At 38.7% G+C, this 17,639-nt stretch overlaps 1 protein-coding gene across 1 annotated transcript; it reads left to right on the top strand.

The window, feature by feature from the left end:
- The first annotated feature begins 1,139 nt into the window (after positions 1–1,139).
- Positions 1,140–11,783, top strand: SPCS3 (signal peptidase complex subunit 3). Its single transcript, XM_053459608.1, has 5 exons — positions 1,140–1,523; positions 4,349–4,422; positions 8,172–8,248; positions 8,487–8,602; positions 11,176–11,783. Exons 1-5 carry the CDS (start codon positions 1,381–1,383, stop codon positions 11,306–11,308), a joined length of 543 nt encoding a protein of 180 aa, XP_053315583.1. The 5' UTR covers positions 1,140–1,380; the 3' UTR covers positions 11,309–11,783.
- The last annotated feature ends 5,856 nt before the right edge of the window (positions 11,784–17,639 follow it).

The raw sequence follows: 17,639 nt of genomic DNA, 5'->3' as shown, positions 1-17,639 counted from the left end.
AATAGTATCACGATTATTAAGCCAGGGAGACCAAATTTTTTGATACAGTTCACAGGTAAGTGAGGATTGATGTCCAAGACAGTCAGAACATCAGATAAAAGTGGAGGGACTGCAGCTTTCCATGAGCGCGCAATACACAACTTCACAGCTATAAAAAAGTGGACGATCAATTTACGTACAAGACTGGGGGGGGGGGTTATCAGGGAACATATGCAATAGGGCGGTTTCCAGGAGAGGGTCTAGTCTGATATGAAGTAGGGAACCAATAATGGAGAATATATTCCTCCACAATGGGGTTAATACTGGGCAAGACCACCACATGTGTAGCATTGTGCCATCTTGGCCATTTTGTTAGTATTATGTTAATCCAATAAAATGGTATCATTGCATAGTGCAATACTCTGGAATTTTGTCATCTTATTTATATATATATATTTAGTTTTTTCAGTGGCATGAATTAGTGGTAACCCCCCCCTCAAGTTATGACTGTGGTATATATTGTTCCTAGAGTCGCCACTGACTAGGTTCTCCTTTTCTATCAGTTTGTTATTGTGTGTGATTTTGAATTACTTTACTGCCTCTAATTGTTAACAGCGCTACAGAATGTGCTGGCGCTCCAAACATATGTAATGTAATTAACAGATTCGTTCAGTAGAATACAGCTTTAACCCTTATTACTTTTAAAGCCTGCCACCAGGTTGAATTTGCACCAAAGGTTAATATAATGTATTTTAGGGGATCTGTTTACGTGCATTGATCTTAGTGCATCCCATTTGGGGAGCTAAAGCACACACACACAAAATGTACACAAAAACAATAGAAACACCGTGTTGAATAGAACTCATTAATATTCACGTGTCATGTAAAATTAGTCTGGCGATGGTTTTTCACGAAAGTGATGGGCAACGCTCTGATTACAGAAAAAAATAATATCCTTGGAATCACTGGTTACGGTGCCGCTAGTCTTTACAGCTCAGATTTACTAAAAAAAACAACGCGATGTTATTCCTCTACACCCACCAACTCCAGAAATACGGCTGTTTGCCAGTAACAAATAAGGCGTCAAAACGCTATACGGCTAACATCACGTACTTCCTGTCTTATACACTTCCTGTTACGTTACCCGGAAGTTGCGCTATACAACCCGCTGCCTTAGCTGACAGACAGCTCAGCGCTAGCAGCAACTTCCTGTCTGGCACTTTCAGTCCTTACACAGCCATCCATTTCTTACAAATGTCCATTTAGCGCCACCTTTCTGACCAAAGAGCCCTCTTCACACGACTGTCTCCCGCTCCCCTGAATTGTCGCGGCTGTCTTTCTGTCAGCTCGCGCTGCCTCTCTCTGATTATATACCGTAGGCTCCCCATATCCGTCCTCGCCATGAACACAGCTTTGTCCCGGGCTAACTCCCTCTTTGCATTTTCTCTGAGTGTTATGGCCGCACTCACCTTCGGTTGTTTCATCACCACCGCATTCAAGGACAGAGTCGTGCCCGTCAACATCTACGTGTCCAGGGTGATGTTGTGAGTATCCGCAAGCTGCTTCGTGCAGAGCAATTGGTGCACCGGCAGTCAGTTTCCCTGTGCTTTATTGATCACCTTGTGCTGAGACTATCCGGTAGACTTTAGGTATAGAAGAGCATTGGAGCTCCTGCACAATATATTCGGGGACTGAGCGCCGGTTATAGCAGCATTTGGTTGTTTGAGAGTAGAGAATGCTAATGCATTGACTGGCAGATGCTGTGACAAAGGCTGCTTCTTATAACCCCGGGGTTTTGCTTGACGAATGCATCTCCTGCATGACATCCTGCTGGTGGTTTGGGGAAAGGGGCAAATGCAAACTCTTCTACCAACTCTGCTATTAGTGAACAAACTCAAAACAGAGTGTGTGTGTATATATATATATATATATATATATATACACACACGCACGCAACATGTATGAGTCTATCTGTCGCTGCGTGAAAAGCTGCAATTTTAAGCAGAGAGGATGCAGATTTGGCTTCTATAAGTAGGAAGATTTTATGCCAGCTGCCCGGTAAGCTGTGGCGGCACAAATGTATTGTGGCTGCTGGCACACGATGTGATGTGTGTGATAGAGGAAGGAAGTTGCACCGGGCACTCGGCTCTCGTGCTGCCTCTTTCTAATTTGCGTTTTTGCATGAAGATGAAACCATGTGCTATACATTTTTTTTAGCAAACCAAATGGTAGACCATAAAATGTAATAGATATAGACCATAATAGACCATAATAGAATCATTTAACACGCTATACGTCCACAAAAGTAATTAATAAAAACAGCAAAATATATCAATGTTTAATGTACAAATGTTGATGTTTTAACCAGCTGGAAAAACTGTCATTTATGAACAATCCCAAAAGATGGAATTCTAAATAACGATTCATCAGGAGTCCCACAAATTCTAAGAACATACTAGACATAAGTGTTCCCAAAGTATGAAAGAAGGAAATCTAATATTAAAATGTGTTACCTACAGCTGTAATCCCTTTAATGATGGCGGCATTCGGTTTCCCGGTGGCCAGTGCGAAGGTAACACAACAGATTTGCACAAATATTACGGTTATTCCACCAGCAGCGTTTGCTCTGCGAGCTCAAGGCCAACAGCTCATATCGTGTCAGATCGTTACACGATACGATGGCAACGTATTTAAACAGCTGTAAAGAGCTCAGATCTATTCTCTCCCTACTGTAGGCAAGACAATTTTATGAAACGCAACTTTTTTTCCGTAAGACCATGAATTTTTCGCAATGGCATTCTTTTCGGTATAAAGTAGAGACCGACCCCTCTGTTCATGCAGATAGTCGTAATCAATAAGGGAATTTAAACACGGATGGGATAGGGATACGACCGTCCTGTTTCTAAGATGAGGCCGAGGCCTGATTATGCAGGCTATATAAGCTCTAGCTGTCAGTAGAAATGTTATTTTATGTATAATTGTATAGTTCTGTGAAATCTGTTATACATATGGTATATTTTAGCTCAGGGCTCGACAAATCCCAGGCGCCAGGTCGCCATGGCGACGCAGAATTTTGTCCTGGCGCCTAGGAGTTTGTCAGCCTCTTAAATCCACAAAAAATGCCCCCGTGTCACCACGCGGGGGCGCTGCTGCTGCTGTCTGCCCAGGAGTCTGGGCAGACAGCACAGCCACTCAGAGCCCGCCCCCGAGCCTGTGATCACTCCCACGGAGTGATCCTGTAGGCTGAAACCGCGATTGCAGGGAAACCTGCAATAGCGTTTTCAGCTGCCACAGGCAGCTTCAGGAAAGGGGGTTCAGTGTTGATTGGGTCCCCACACAAGTGTGGGGACCTGACACAACATCCCCCTGCTGCCTGATCGCTCCATGAGAGCGACAGGGCAGCGTTAACCCCTTCAATGCCGCGATCGCGGCATTTAGGGGTTAATTCCCGTTTTTCAAGGGGCTCTGCTGCTGGTGGTCTGCCTGGAAGTCCAGGCAGACCAGCAACAGCAAAAACGAGCCCCCACAAGCCCTTTGATGACTCCTGTAGGCATGGAAGCCTACAGCAGTCATCAGAGACTCCCCCCTGCAATGGCTGGTCTATAGACCAGCAATTGCTTCCCAGCTGCCAGAGGCAGCTTCAGGGACAGGGGAGAGGGTTCTTTGGTCTCCATATGAGTGTGGAGACCAGCCCCAACACCCCCCTGCTGCCTGATTGCTCCATGAGAGTGACAGTGCAGCGTTAACCCCTTGAATGCCACAATTGTCTATAACACATTCGAGGCATTGCAGGGGTTAACACTAAATATCAGTCAATGATGTGCTCCAATGGAACATCAGCATTGAAAGTGTTAAAAAAATATATATATCAAAAAAAAAATAATTTAAAAAACCCAAACAAAAACAACACTGACCTGTAAGTCCAGGGTGCTTCCAGGTCAAATGCTGTGAGTTTAGTAAGTGGGCCGGTGATGATCAGATCACTCCTAACCAACTGTTAGTTTAAAAGAAAATCCTGGCTCCTAACTTTTTTAGCTGGCGCCTAGATTCACAACAAATTTGTCAAGCCCTGTTTTAGCTGATTGTAGCTAGAATATGTAAAACAGTTTCATTTGACCACTAAAAGTAACTGTTCAGAAAGTTGTCTTTGTCAAATGCATATATTACACCTTTTGTCTTATTATATATACAAGGAAAAACCCTACATAGATTATGTGTATATAATAAACATTGCTAGTAATTCTGCTGCTCTATGTGGTACTTCGTATATTAGAAGTAATGTTTGTGTAAAAGGCTACATGTTGTAGGGTATAAATTCACTTTGCTCCTTAATAGAAAATATCTAATGTTCTGTAAACGTATCTTTCAGAGAGAACGTGGAAGATTTCACCGGACCCAGAGAAAGGAGTGATCTTGGATTCATCACGTTCGATATAAATGCTGATATCCTTTTTGTGAATGAAACTGATCTCTGTTGTATGCGTTTTTCCACATTTAAGTGCTGATAAATCTAATCCCACTGCTAGTGCGTTCTGTAAACATGAAATCCCAAGGTTGTTTGCTACAAAATGTCAATTCCAAAAAAAATTATGTTAGTAAAACAAATTATATAATGCAGGTTTACTTTACACCAAGCGCCTGAGTAGCTGCCAATTTCTTATCCTTGAGACTTTGTACGGTCTCTTTAGAACACACTATGCAGGAGGGTTAAACCTATCCACTTGATGATATTGACACTGTAGCCTGTCTGAGAGGTGATAGCTCCTTTCTATTCATTGTTCCCAGATCATGCTCTTGACGGATGAAATTAATTCACTGAACATTTTCATGCAAAAACCGTGCATTAAAAATGTATTTGTAACCAGAAACCGGCACAACCCTGATAGAAGGAATGTCATGCTCCATTGTTTGTTGGCAGGAGGCATACATATGTCATTTTTCTGTTTATGAAGCACTTTATAGTTTACAGTATGATGAATGGTATATATACTAAATACGATTATATAACAAGTACCGTAGATATTGTGAACGGAGTATAATAGGAAAGGAGGTCATTACCCCGTAAGAGCTTATAGATTTAAGTTATTTAATGACAATACTTACATTGCCAATAGACTCATTTAATCAAAAATATGAAGGTCTTGGAAGGTTTGAGGACCTAAGATGTTCTACTTAGGGGCGCTCATGTAAGATAAAAGGAAACAGAAACAACAATAATAGTGTAGATCGTCACAACCAATAGATAATTGTATGGTGTTTGTTGCGCTCACAATAGTGCTGAAGTGTTCGGGCGTTTCTTAGTTTCTTTTCGTGTCTGGATGGAAAGGCAAATAGAGACGGAAACCAATGGTGTAATACAGGGCTTGACAAATTTGTTGTGAATCTAGGCGCCAGGTAAAAAAGTTAGGAGCCAGGATTTTTTAAACTAAGAGTTGGTCAAGAGTGATCTGATCATCATCACCCCACTTACTAAACTCACAGCGTTTGACCTGGAAGCACCCTGGACTTTCAGGTCAGTGCTGTTTTTTTTTTTAACCCTTTCAATGCTGATGTTCCATTGGAGCACAGCATTGACTGATATTTAGTCCCCACAAGCTTGTGGGGACAAATGTTAACCCCTGCAATGCCACGAATGTGTCATACACAATTGTGGCATTGAAAGGGTTAACGCTGCACTGTCGCTCTCAGGGAGCGATCAGGCAGCAATGGGGGTGACTCACGGGGAGACCTAAGAACCCTCTCCCCTGTCCCTGAAGCTGCCTCTGGCAGCTGGCACTCAAATTGCTGGTCTATAGACCAGCCATTGCAGGGGGGAGTCTCTGGTGACTGCTGTAGGCTTCTATGCCTACAGGAGTCATCACAGGGCTTGTGGGGGCTTGTTTTTGCTGTTGCACCAGCAGCAGAGCCCCGTACAAAACGGGAATTAACCCCTAAATGCCACGATCGCGGCATTGAAGGGGTTAACGCTGCACTGTTGCTCTCATGGAGCGATCAGGCAGCAGGGGGGTGTTGTGTCAGGTCCCCACACATGTGTGGGGACCCAATCAACACACAACCCCCTTCCCTGAAGCTGCCTGTGGCAGCTGAAAACGCGATTGCTGGTTTTGCAGCAACTGCGTTTTCAGCCTACAGGCTCACTCCGTGGGAGTGATCTCAGGCTCGGGGGGGCGGGCTCTGAGTGGCTGTGCTGTCTGGGGCAGACAGCAGCAGCAAGCGCCCCCGTGTGGTAGCTCAGCCTCTTACATCCACAATTTTTTCTGGATGTAAGAGGCTGACAAAACCTAGGCGCCAGGACAAAATTCTCTGTTGCCATGGCGACCTGGCGCCTGGGATTTGTCGAGCCCTGGTGTAGTACTTCCTTCCCAATATGTATAAAATAAAACTGGTTGCACTCACATAATCCAATGCACATTAGACAATGTCCTAACAAGCGCCTGGGGGGATATAGGAGACCTCACGGTGTCCAGGACGTTCGAGTCCTCCTTCAGTTTCCTTAATCCTTCTTTGGTGGTAGTGGGGTCCGGACGTAGATGTATACGTTATACCAGCTGATGAGGGCGTTATGAGAATAAAGCGCTACTGCAGTGAATATCTGAATATAAATTTATTATGGGACTAGCCCTTTAAAATACGCCAAATTCACTCGGTATGTGTGTGTGTATATATATATATATATATATATATATATATATATATATATATATATATATATATATATATATATATATATATATATATAATACGTAAAATACATTTAAAAAAAAAAAAGTCTAAAAAAGAAATATATAATAGTTCCTCAATGCGTTTCACCTATTAAGGCTTCCTCAGGAGGTTGTTTTTAAGGTGGCAGCTGTAAGAAAACCAAAAAGAGGAAGTATTTGTGATATACTATACGTACACACTATTTATATACTATTTAATTTTGGGTATACCTGCTCTTTTTTATGCTTTGTTTCAATTTAAGAAGTGCCTGTGTGTAAGTATGTGGAAGATGTTCCCAATTTATTTTGTGGGAATAAACTTAAACAACCTATCTGTGCTATTTCACTGAAAGGTGCAGGGCCAGCTGATCTTGCAGATGACGGTTCCTTTAAAGGTGCCATCCTACCAACTGAGCTGAACACCTTTAAAATTAATATAGAACTGGGACAGTCTCTCCTATGGAACAACCAGAAACAGGTGACATTTTGGTTGTACAAGTTTGGCCACATACGTACATCGCTTTAACTGTAAGGCTAGGTTTCCACTTGGGTTTTTGTCCGGCGTTTTTTTCTTGATGAAAAACGCCAAGAAAACTGCCACTGCATTTACCTGCGTTTTGGTGTTTTTTCTGTAGTTTTTTCTGGCGTTTTAGCCTTTCTGTGGAAATTGCTTTTTTTGACCTTAGGCAGTTTTTCCAGCCTTTACAAGTTAAAAGTTTCACCCAGCTAAAAGGGATTAGGATAAATGGCAAGTATCTGTCCTCTCCTGATGTCATTTACTTGGTAGAGTTCTACTTAAACACGCCCCGGCGGACCCTTTTGTCTCTTTTCTGTGGTTTGTAAGGCATGCTTTATTCCGAATATCTGCTCCTCTGGGCCCCAAATGATGGTGCAAATTGTTTGCTGTTGCTTTTGGCACGCAGGATCCAGTTGATGCGTTGGGTATGTTTGTTTGTAATGGCATGTTTGTTCCAAATGGTGTAAAATTCAATATGAACCAGTCCAGGACTTTGTTTTGTGTGAAACTGTTTGTTTCCAGCCTATTTGTCGTAGGACACACAGATACTGGGTCCATCCTCTGCATTGTAACTGTGGAAAAAACGCCATAAAAAACGCCAAGGCAATAAACCCACATGGCTTTTTCATGGCGTTTTTTCTCTCCCATAGACTTCTATTGGAGAAAAACGCCAAGATTTCTTGCAAAAAACGCCAGAGTGTCAACATGCTGCGATTTTGAAAAACTGCCACAGAGCCCAAAAAAGCAGAAAAACGCCAAAGAGGACTGAAAAAACGCCAAACAGAAAAACGCCAAGTGGAAATGGCATTTTGCGATTTCCTATCGAAGAACAGCTAACATCTGGCTGCAGCCGTTTTTCACTAAAAAAAAACGCCAGGTGGCGCTATTGGCGTTTTTATGGGCGTTTTTAGCAAAAAAAAAACCAAGTGGAAATCTAGCCTAAAGATAGTTTTTTCTTTCCTTAACTGGTATACATCTGCAGCCCATATTTGATTGGAACGTCAAGCAGCTTTTCATTTACTTATCCGCTGAATATTCAACTAAAAGCAATGTAAGTATATTCAACAAGTGTTTGGGATTACAATTGTGATTACAACTGGTACCAAGTGACCTTAAACACTTGAAAGGAAATGAAACTATCCAAAGTGCATAACAGTAAATGATTCAGTCTATAGTTCTTGAAGTAAATGTTTCTTAGACTTTTGAACTTCTGTGGGGACATGGCTGTATAGTATCTAAGATCTAGAAATTCAATTATAGAGAACTAACACGTTCTGATTTCATTTCAGGTGTTAAACCAGGTTGTTCTCTGGGACAAGATCATCCTCCGAGGAGATAATCCAAAATTGTCCTTAAAAGACATGAAATCGAAGTATTTTTTCTTTGACGATGGAAATGGTCTTAAGTAAGCATCTGGAAAATATATACTGCTTTTTATAAGAATGGGGTCTTTTTAAATAAGTGCAAGAGATAAAATGTATAAGTTGAAACCTGACAAAAAAAAAAACGATGTCTGTTTAGCTTTTGGCACCAGCTTGTGATATGATTGATTTGTGGTGATAGAGAGGAGGGTTCTGCAAGAGATCAAAATGTGAAAAATGCCTTCAAAGCCAAACTTGAATTATCAGTGTTTTGTATGGCGCATAGTGCGATCTCCTGAATGTATTACTACTTAAATTCCAAAATGTTTGCCTTTTCATCCACCTTAAGGGTATATTTGTCAATGGGTTCTAGTGATGTTTTAATAGGAGGAAATGGTTTTTTTTGCCCACATGTTAAAAAGGTGGAGAATTTAACCCTTGCATTACCAGATTTAGTATTGGTATTCTTAGTTTTAAGATGGCAGTTTGTGACCCTTACATTTTCAGTATGCTGAGTAATCTGTCAGTTAAAAGCCATCACCCCAAATTCAAACTATTGGCATGCCTATCTATAATTTAATACAGTTTCAACATCAAAATATCAATGATGCCACTGCATTTGTCTCTTGTAGAGACTAAGTTCAGTCAGTGTTTCATAATCCATCTAAATGCTGACATGGTAGGATATGTTTATAGGTGTTACACATGCTGTAGGTTCCTTTTTCTTACTTGCTAGATAAGACAAATGTGTCTGCCTCTACTATGGCATGATAGATACCGTTTCAGCTACAGTGTTCTTTGTTTTTTAGTTGGATTAAGAACCTAACCTGGTTCTGTTAGATTTAAAACCCAATCGTTTATAACCTTTAACTTTTATTATATGCTAAATAAAGTGAATCTGCTAAGGTTGTTATTCTGTAATGAGCTAGTTTCTAAATACTCCTAAATGTCTAGTTCACTAGGTAAGAGAACCTAATAGCTGGTTGTAATGTCTAGCTTACCCAAAATATCAGCTGTGAAATGGACCCACATGTAGACTACATGGTCAATACCCAGTGATACTATTACCTAACTGTATACTGCTATTGGGAAGTCTATAGGGAACTAATAACAGAGCAAATAAAGAAATGCTATTCTCCTACAACATGATCCGAATTGAACTATTAAACTTGCCTTTCACATTTAATGCCACGTTTAATAGTTGGTAATCAAGTATATGCATATATATCATATCAAGAAGATAAACGCATGACTATTTATTTAGTGTGTATAGTTCAACTCAAGATATTCGAATACATAAAGACGCGTTGCATTTCCTTATATTAAAATGATTGTCGGTTGTTTTCTTGCTACTTGTCAAATCAAAGCTTAATTTACATACTGTGGCATATACCGTATTTGCTTGATTATAAGACGAGGTTTTTTTCAGAGCAAATAATCGGGGTCGTCTTATAATCAGACCTCAAATAGGTCTGACTATGAGACGACTAAGATCCAGATCCCCCGCAGCTGCAGGGGACCTGGATCCTCCTGTCTCCACCGACCATCCCGGCCCCCCGCCCCACTTACCGGTACTTCTGAGTCCCCGGTGTGTAGCTGGGTCAGCGTGTAGATGTCTACGCGATTTGCGTAGACAACTTACGCTGCAGCCGGAAGGAGGCGTGGCTAGCAGCGGGGGTTGTCTGCGTCCATCGCGCAGACCTTCCCCGACTGTCAGAGATCAGAGTTCCCCCCACCGGTATTTCTGGGGGGGGGGGAAAGAGTGCTCTGTGAAATGCCTTTTAACCCCCTTAATGCCACTCTGCCTCCAGAAATGCCTTTTCAACCCTCTATACGCCACTCTGCCTCCTGAATGCCTTAAACCTCCCTATATGCCACTCTTACCCATAATATGCCTTTTAACCCAGAGTGGCATATAAGGGTATAAGGCATTTCTGGAGGCAGAGTGACACAGGGGGTCAAAAGGCATATCATGGGGCACAGTGGCATATAGGGTTAAAAGGCATATCATGGGGCACAGTGGCATTTAGAGGGTTAAAAGGCATATCATGGGGCACAGTGGCATATAGGGGGTATAAGGCATTTCTGGGGCAGATGTGCATAACTGGGGGGCAGGTTGGAAAATAGAAGGAAATAAAACCAAAATATTTTTCTCAATCATAGCTTTTATTAAAAAATAAATTAGTTTAGATGAATTAACATTTACTGGTAAAACTTTTCCTATAGGGTCGTGTTATATTCAGGCTTTTTTTCTTTTTTTTCCCCCCTAAATTAATATTCAGATTTGGGGGGTTGTCTTATAATCAGGGTCATCTTATAATCGAGCAAATACGGTATTTTCCCTGTAGCAATTGGAGTTCAAAGGAGGGGGTGTCTTGACTTTCAAAGACCAACATTTTCATTTGGCATCTGTGTCTGTGGGTGGGTGCTAATGCTTGTACCGACTGCTTTAATGTAATGTGGGGACACAATTTTGCGATTCAAAGCATAAAATACAAATTTACCTTCTCTGTTACTGGGAGCATTTTTTGAAATGGAAGACTGAAATACAACATTAAAATTGAGGACCGTTTTTTGGGTAAATACTAACTCTCACCTTTTTTTGTTTATTTTACAGGGGTAATCGAAATATAACATTGACTCTATCTTGGAATGTGGTGCCAAATGCTGGTATACTACCTCTTGTTACGGGTTCAGGACATATCTCTATACCATTCCCAGAGAATTATAAAACCACAATGAGCTATTAATTTATTGCAAGGAATTTTTTTGGTTTTTTTTTTTTTTACATTTTTTTTTAAATATCCTGCCTAAATTTCCTACAATAATAAAATACACAAAATACATATTAAGTGCTCCATTTAAATATACTTTATTCCAAAAAGTGGGATAGCCATGTGGCAAAGAGCCTCCCTGTAAATAAAGCTGAAAATTCCACCATTTCTATTTTTATTATTTTCAGTTGTACGTGTGTTTGTCTTCCTCGGAAGAAATAAAAAAAGCTATTGTATTAATTTGCTCACATCAATGCAATAAGTTCTCATTGGACATTGCTGAGCCTTGTTACTCTGACAGAACACAAATAATTACATTTTTAGAACACCTCCTTGTACTGGAACATCCATTCCCAAAACCCATTAAAAAGAACATGTCTTAATGTGTAGATGATTGTCAACTGTCTGAGCGTTGTTTTTCCAATAAAACTATCCAATGTTGTGACCAGTATTTCTTTTCATTTCCTTCTCTTTGCTCTGGTTTTGGACAGTATGAGTCTCTATCATGAAATCTGACATTAATGGAAGCTATCACAGCTTTTTAGCATACGCACATTCATATCTTGAAAGTACCAACAGCTTGTGCGGCTCTTATGAGTGTAATTGTAGCTACTTTGTTTAAAAGATAACCTAATGGACATTGTTCAACCCTGACCATCACACCTATATGAGCTTGTTGGACGCCATACTTCAGAACACATTTGTGGCTATAACAGCATCTGCTATTCTAGAAACCCATAAGATTTTGGAGTGTGACCATTCAGCCAAAGAGCATTTGTGAGGTCAGACACAGATTTTGGTCCAGAATCGACACTCCAATTCATCCCAAAGGTGTTTAATGGGGTTAAGGTCAGGGCTCAGTGCAGACTGCCTGAGTTCCTCCATCCCAAACTCATAAAACCTTGTCTTAATTGACCTTGCTTTTTGGACAATCTTGCTGCAACAGGAACGGACTTTCCCCCAACTGCTGCCACAAGTTGGAAGTATGTTGTAGCATTAAAATCACTGGAACTAAGGGGTTAACCCAATCCCAGAAAAACAGACCATTATTCCTCCTCCACCAGACTTTACAGTAGGCACTAAGCATTCCAATAGGAATCCACCAAACCCAGATTCATCCGTCGTACTTCAAGATTCATCATTCCAGAGAACATGTTTCCATGTGGTAAAGTGGTGCTTTACGCCACCCCACTGGACAGAACACCCGAAAAACCGGCCGCAAATTTTTTGACGAGTCCCATGGGACCCGCATCCCGATGCAGTCCTCTAATACGCATTTTGTGTGTATGTACAGTGCTCTAAAAAAGTATTTCCCCCTTCCCAATTTCTTCTATTTTTGAATACGTGTCAGACTTAAATGATCAAACTAATTTTAATATTAGACAAAGATAACCCAAGTAAACACAAAATGCAGTTTTTAATGATTTAATCCATAAAAGGGAAAAAAAGCTATCCAATCCTACCTAGCCCTATGTGAAAAAATAATTGTTTTAACTCTTTTAGTTACTAAATCAACCAATTAACCATCATTATGTATATAGTCATGGATTTTTTTTATAAAAATCTATATAATTAGATTTTTTTATTTTTTTAAAGTGGCATTTAGCTCTGAAATATATTTCCACAGTAAGACATATATTACACTAATTTTAATCAGATTTAAATGTTTAATTTGGTACACATTTAAATGTAATTAATCCCATCTTCTTTACTCCGTCACTTCAATAGTGATGGTGACTAATACATCCATGCTATCTGGTGGAATATCACTACCCCACCAGGACTTTTTATTTTCTTGAAATTGTATTATTTTTCTAGTTAACAAATTACGAGCCACTGAAATCGTAATACCTTTAATCAATTAACATTATATTGTCAGAAGTCTCTGTATAAAGAAGGTGATAATGCTGATTTCTACTTGTGATACAGGGATGTGTCCACTAGATGGCAACACCCCCTCAAGGGTCAATCTAGTTAGATGGTGTATAATTGTTAAGGTAGTAGGAATGCTTTCCGAATTATGTGAAAACAGTGCCATTATTCCACCGACCCACTACTGTTTTATGAGAGTAAAAATGTAAAGCTTTCAGTGTGAGTTCTAGATTCTGTAACAACTGTTTAACTTAAATGATGCAGGAAAATGGTGTAAGGCACACGGTTTAAATGTTTAAACTTTCAAATAAGCCATTCATGACAAAAAATAAACATGTATTATGTAGTCCTGTTGTGCACTAAATAACAGTAGTGAAAAAAATACCTCCGCCTGACATACTTGACTTCAATTTCTAATTTTTTAATTTCTAATCACATTTATGGATGTTTTAAATATTTCAGAAGATAAAACTGGCCCACAGTCATTTTCATTAGATGAGCTTTTCAGACTATGTGGAAGTTTGCTCACCTTTTGGACATACCAATGCACCAAAGTGATGGCACTTGATGACCACACAGAGTCATCAAGGACACCATGTTGTAGGGCCCTATTTGAACTGTCCAGATTTTATCAGTGCTCCTGGAAGTTTGTTCTTTAGACGTTACAAACTACTTTCCCTGAGACACCGGCACTGTCTTCCAGAAGTCTGGGCATCGACAGTCACTGGTTATAGAAGAGGAGCCAAAATTATTTGAATATGTTGAAGGTGAATTCACATGTTTTCATTGCCAATAGGGTAGCTACTGATGTGTGTTTAGTATGTAGTTATTAACGGAAGCACCTAAGCAGGAAAAAGGTAGCTAAAGTTTTACATAGGTTTCCTTAGTCACGGGTTCTTTCTACGTGAACACCTACAGTATATCCAGTCTTCACTCCAAACCACATCCAGCAGAAAATAAAGTCACATTTTGCAGTTGTTTTACTTGGCTTGCGTATGTGGCACTATATTTACGCAATTATGTCACGTACTATGCTAAATATGATGTAATCGTTGCAGTATTCCAATTTCAAGGAGGCTTCCAAGTCACAAGTAGTAGCTTAGCAAGAACCAGAAGATCATGAGTATGTGAGTAATAGTGTGAAGAGTTAAGGTAAGTGATACACACACACATATATATATATATATATATATATATATAATTTTTTTTTTTTTTTTTTTTTGTAAAAGTATTGTTTCCAAAAAGCTTTTAAAAATTTGGGGCAGAATAGTTGAAGTTCCATTTTAGAAGAGTGAATGATTATTTATGAGCTCCATCTACCTTACTTACGTACCCATAGCAGAGCACCAAGACACCATCCTGAACAGTTTCACACCCTGGCATGTGGTTGCATTTGCACATTAGCTACCTAAGCATGTCCCCCTCAGAATGTACTATATAGCAGGAACTTGCAAATCCAAAAGAACATTAGTAATATACTTAAATAAAACCACTGCATCACTAGAATAATGCAACATGAGCTACACAATTCTAAAACTTTAACACCACCGCAACATCATAAAAACATAAATTAGTTAATGATGTCATCAAATTCCGTGTTTGACTGCAACATACAGTATGTTATTTAAAACATAAGTTTAACCCGCTGACCTTACAATTGTAATGTACCATAGGTTAAATTTTACTTGACATTTTCACATTTTGGCAAATACCTGGTTAATTCCAATTTATTTATGTTAATAGTTTAAGAAAAAAAATCCAGACATAATAATAAGGAATAGTTTCTTTTAAGGGATTATTTGAAATCAGTTTTTTTTCCAGTTTGTACTTTTTCCAGAGGAGGGGATACCACACACCCTAAAAACAAAATGCAATGCCAAAAAAGACAAACTTGATTCCAAATGTCTCAAATAGCCCTGTCTTAATTGATTGCTTTGATAAATCTCACAAAAAGCCCCTAAAGTCTTGTTCTTAATTATAGCTGTTCTGGGAAAATTCAGTTCTTGGTTTGTTTGATGGAAGACATTGAAGCAGAACAAACGATGGAGCTTGTCCACATGATAACTGGTGGGCATCCCCATAGATGGATGATGCCGTCTAAAAACACACAGAAGGGAGTTTTTTTGCAGTAACAAGACCACCCACAGGGTTATCCAGTAAATCTGCAGTATTAGGAAGAATGATGGATTCCAAAAGCTCCAGAAATTTTAATTTCGGCTCAGAAAATTGACTTTTTTATGCAGAGGAGTCACTTGCCTTATTCTACCTTCACCCTTTAGTTCTCATCTCCAAAGATGAACTGATGAAAAGCTTAAGTCTGGCCCAAGATTATTTTAGTGTATACCTGACCTGATAATTCTTGGCCTTCCCTGAATGTTCCAATTATGGCAACTTTAGGGCAATTTTAGGCCCTCTTCTCCTTGTGTACTAATGTGTTTTAACATACTGGTACACAACATTACCAGTATATTGATCTTAACTCATCTTTAATGTTTTAACTATTCACTAGTTTTCGCTATAGTGTCTCCCATTGTAACGCCACTATGCAATAAGCTGGCGCTATATAAATAAATGTAATAATATTATTATAGCAGATGAATGACTGTCATGTCACACTTAACTTGAATAATGTGTCTTTCTAGGAAATAGTCCCCAAAGGAATACTATATGTGTATCACAAATGTGCCTAAACCATAGGGCACTTGTTCACCATTATATACCAACTTTTTTTTTAAAGGATATAGGAATGACAAAATATACCTACACTTGCAAAAATAAAGCAAACTCTAAAATCGTTTATTTTGCCACTCAGACATAAAGAGCTGCACCAAAAGTAACACTTTTTTAACCATCATTCTACAAAATTCTCCATTTCTCATGCAAGGCATATAAAAAAGGCTCTTTATGTCCACGCGGTTAATAATCTCTTCTACGTTAATCATCAACTTTACTCCTGCTTTTCCTTTTTCATTTATTTTGTAAGGTAAACAGAACACGTTAGACATTTCTGGTTCACAAACCTTGTTTCCAATTAGCCATAAGTTTAACATTAATCACTATGACGTGCATCATGCATAAGAAAATACATTTTTAACAAAAGCCCCCTAATGAAAGATTCCACTTGTTTCTGTCTTGTCAATATTTATTGGCCATATTTGTATTGTACCCCGGCTCTGTAAGATTTAGTTTATAGGAGCTTCGTTCTATTAATGTTGTACCACCCTCTGTAGATTTTTGTATGGTTGATAAACCTATCCAAAAAATAGATTTTGTTTTCATTGTACTTAGTTTGTTGCCTTTTCCCAACTGGCACATCTATATATACAGCTAAAAATGCAAGGACATGTATGATAAAATGCTTTCTATAATGTAATATTTCATCTGATATCACATATGATTTAGTTTGTAGCATGAAACTATTAACAGTCATGTGTCACGACTGTTGAACGTGGAATTGGTTCTTGGTTTCCTCTTGGTTGCTAATTATTTTTTGAAATAGCTGATATATGCAAGAATATAATTTTGCAATGGGATAATATAATTTATGTGAGAACGATATCATTTTGAAGAGCTCAAGATCCTCCAAGAGAACTGAAAAGGCTTTTGTGCCAAATACAGTATTTGTGAAAACAAGCCAGATAAATTGAATTTTATTAAAACCCATGCCCATTTATCTGGAAACATCTAAATCAAATACATTTTTCAAGAAATATGTTTTAGAAAATTTGTAATAGTTGTTACATCTATATTTATTTATCTGAGAACATTTTAAAACTGCAAAAAAAATCTTTAAAAACACATTTTCAGAGAAACTGCTGGAAAGATAAATAATATAAATAAAGAATAATAAAGCAAAATTGGTAACTTTAAAAACAATACCTATGATCATCTCTAACTAGATGTGATTTCAGTTTTGTATGTATATAAGAAAGCTGCTGCTTAAACTTTTTTTTCCAGATTTTTCCTTTTAAACACTAAAACTGTTATTTTTTATTAATTATTATTAATGGCAATGTGTTCCTGTTGTTACCTTATCATAGCTTTGCATGATATTTTTTTTTTTTTTACATTTTTGTATTAAATTCCAAAAAGCACTGTAATGAGATAAACATTCTTATGTCAAGTCTTTGTTTTGAAAAAAATATATTTTTGATATTTTCTTGCTTGAAATGAGACAGGATTTGACGATCTGTTAGAACTTAAGATATAGCAACAAGAGATATTTTAAAAATACACATATTCCCATCATTCATGAGAAAAAGGGAAATGGAGTTTTATAAGTGGGTGAGAAAAGACGGAGGAAACAAGAGTATTAAGTCACAACAACTGATGTCGGCAATAAGGTTCCCTTGTGACCAGACTGCTTTACCTTTTACAGGAAAGAAAGGAAACACACACAAAAAAATCAAAGGCAGTTTGAAATGTCATGGGAAAA

The sequence above is a fragment of the Spea bombifrons genome, chromosome 1 (genome assembly GCF_027358695.1).
Source record: "Spea bombifrons isolate aSpeBom1 chromosome 1, aSpeBom1.2.pri, whole genome shotgun sequence".
NCBI lineage: Eukaryota > Metazoa > Chordata > Amphibia > Anura > Pelobatidae > Spea > Spea bombifrons.
The sequence above is the reverse complement of the archived record's forward strand: the minus strand, read 5'-3'. Positions and strand labels throughout refer to the sequence as shown.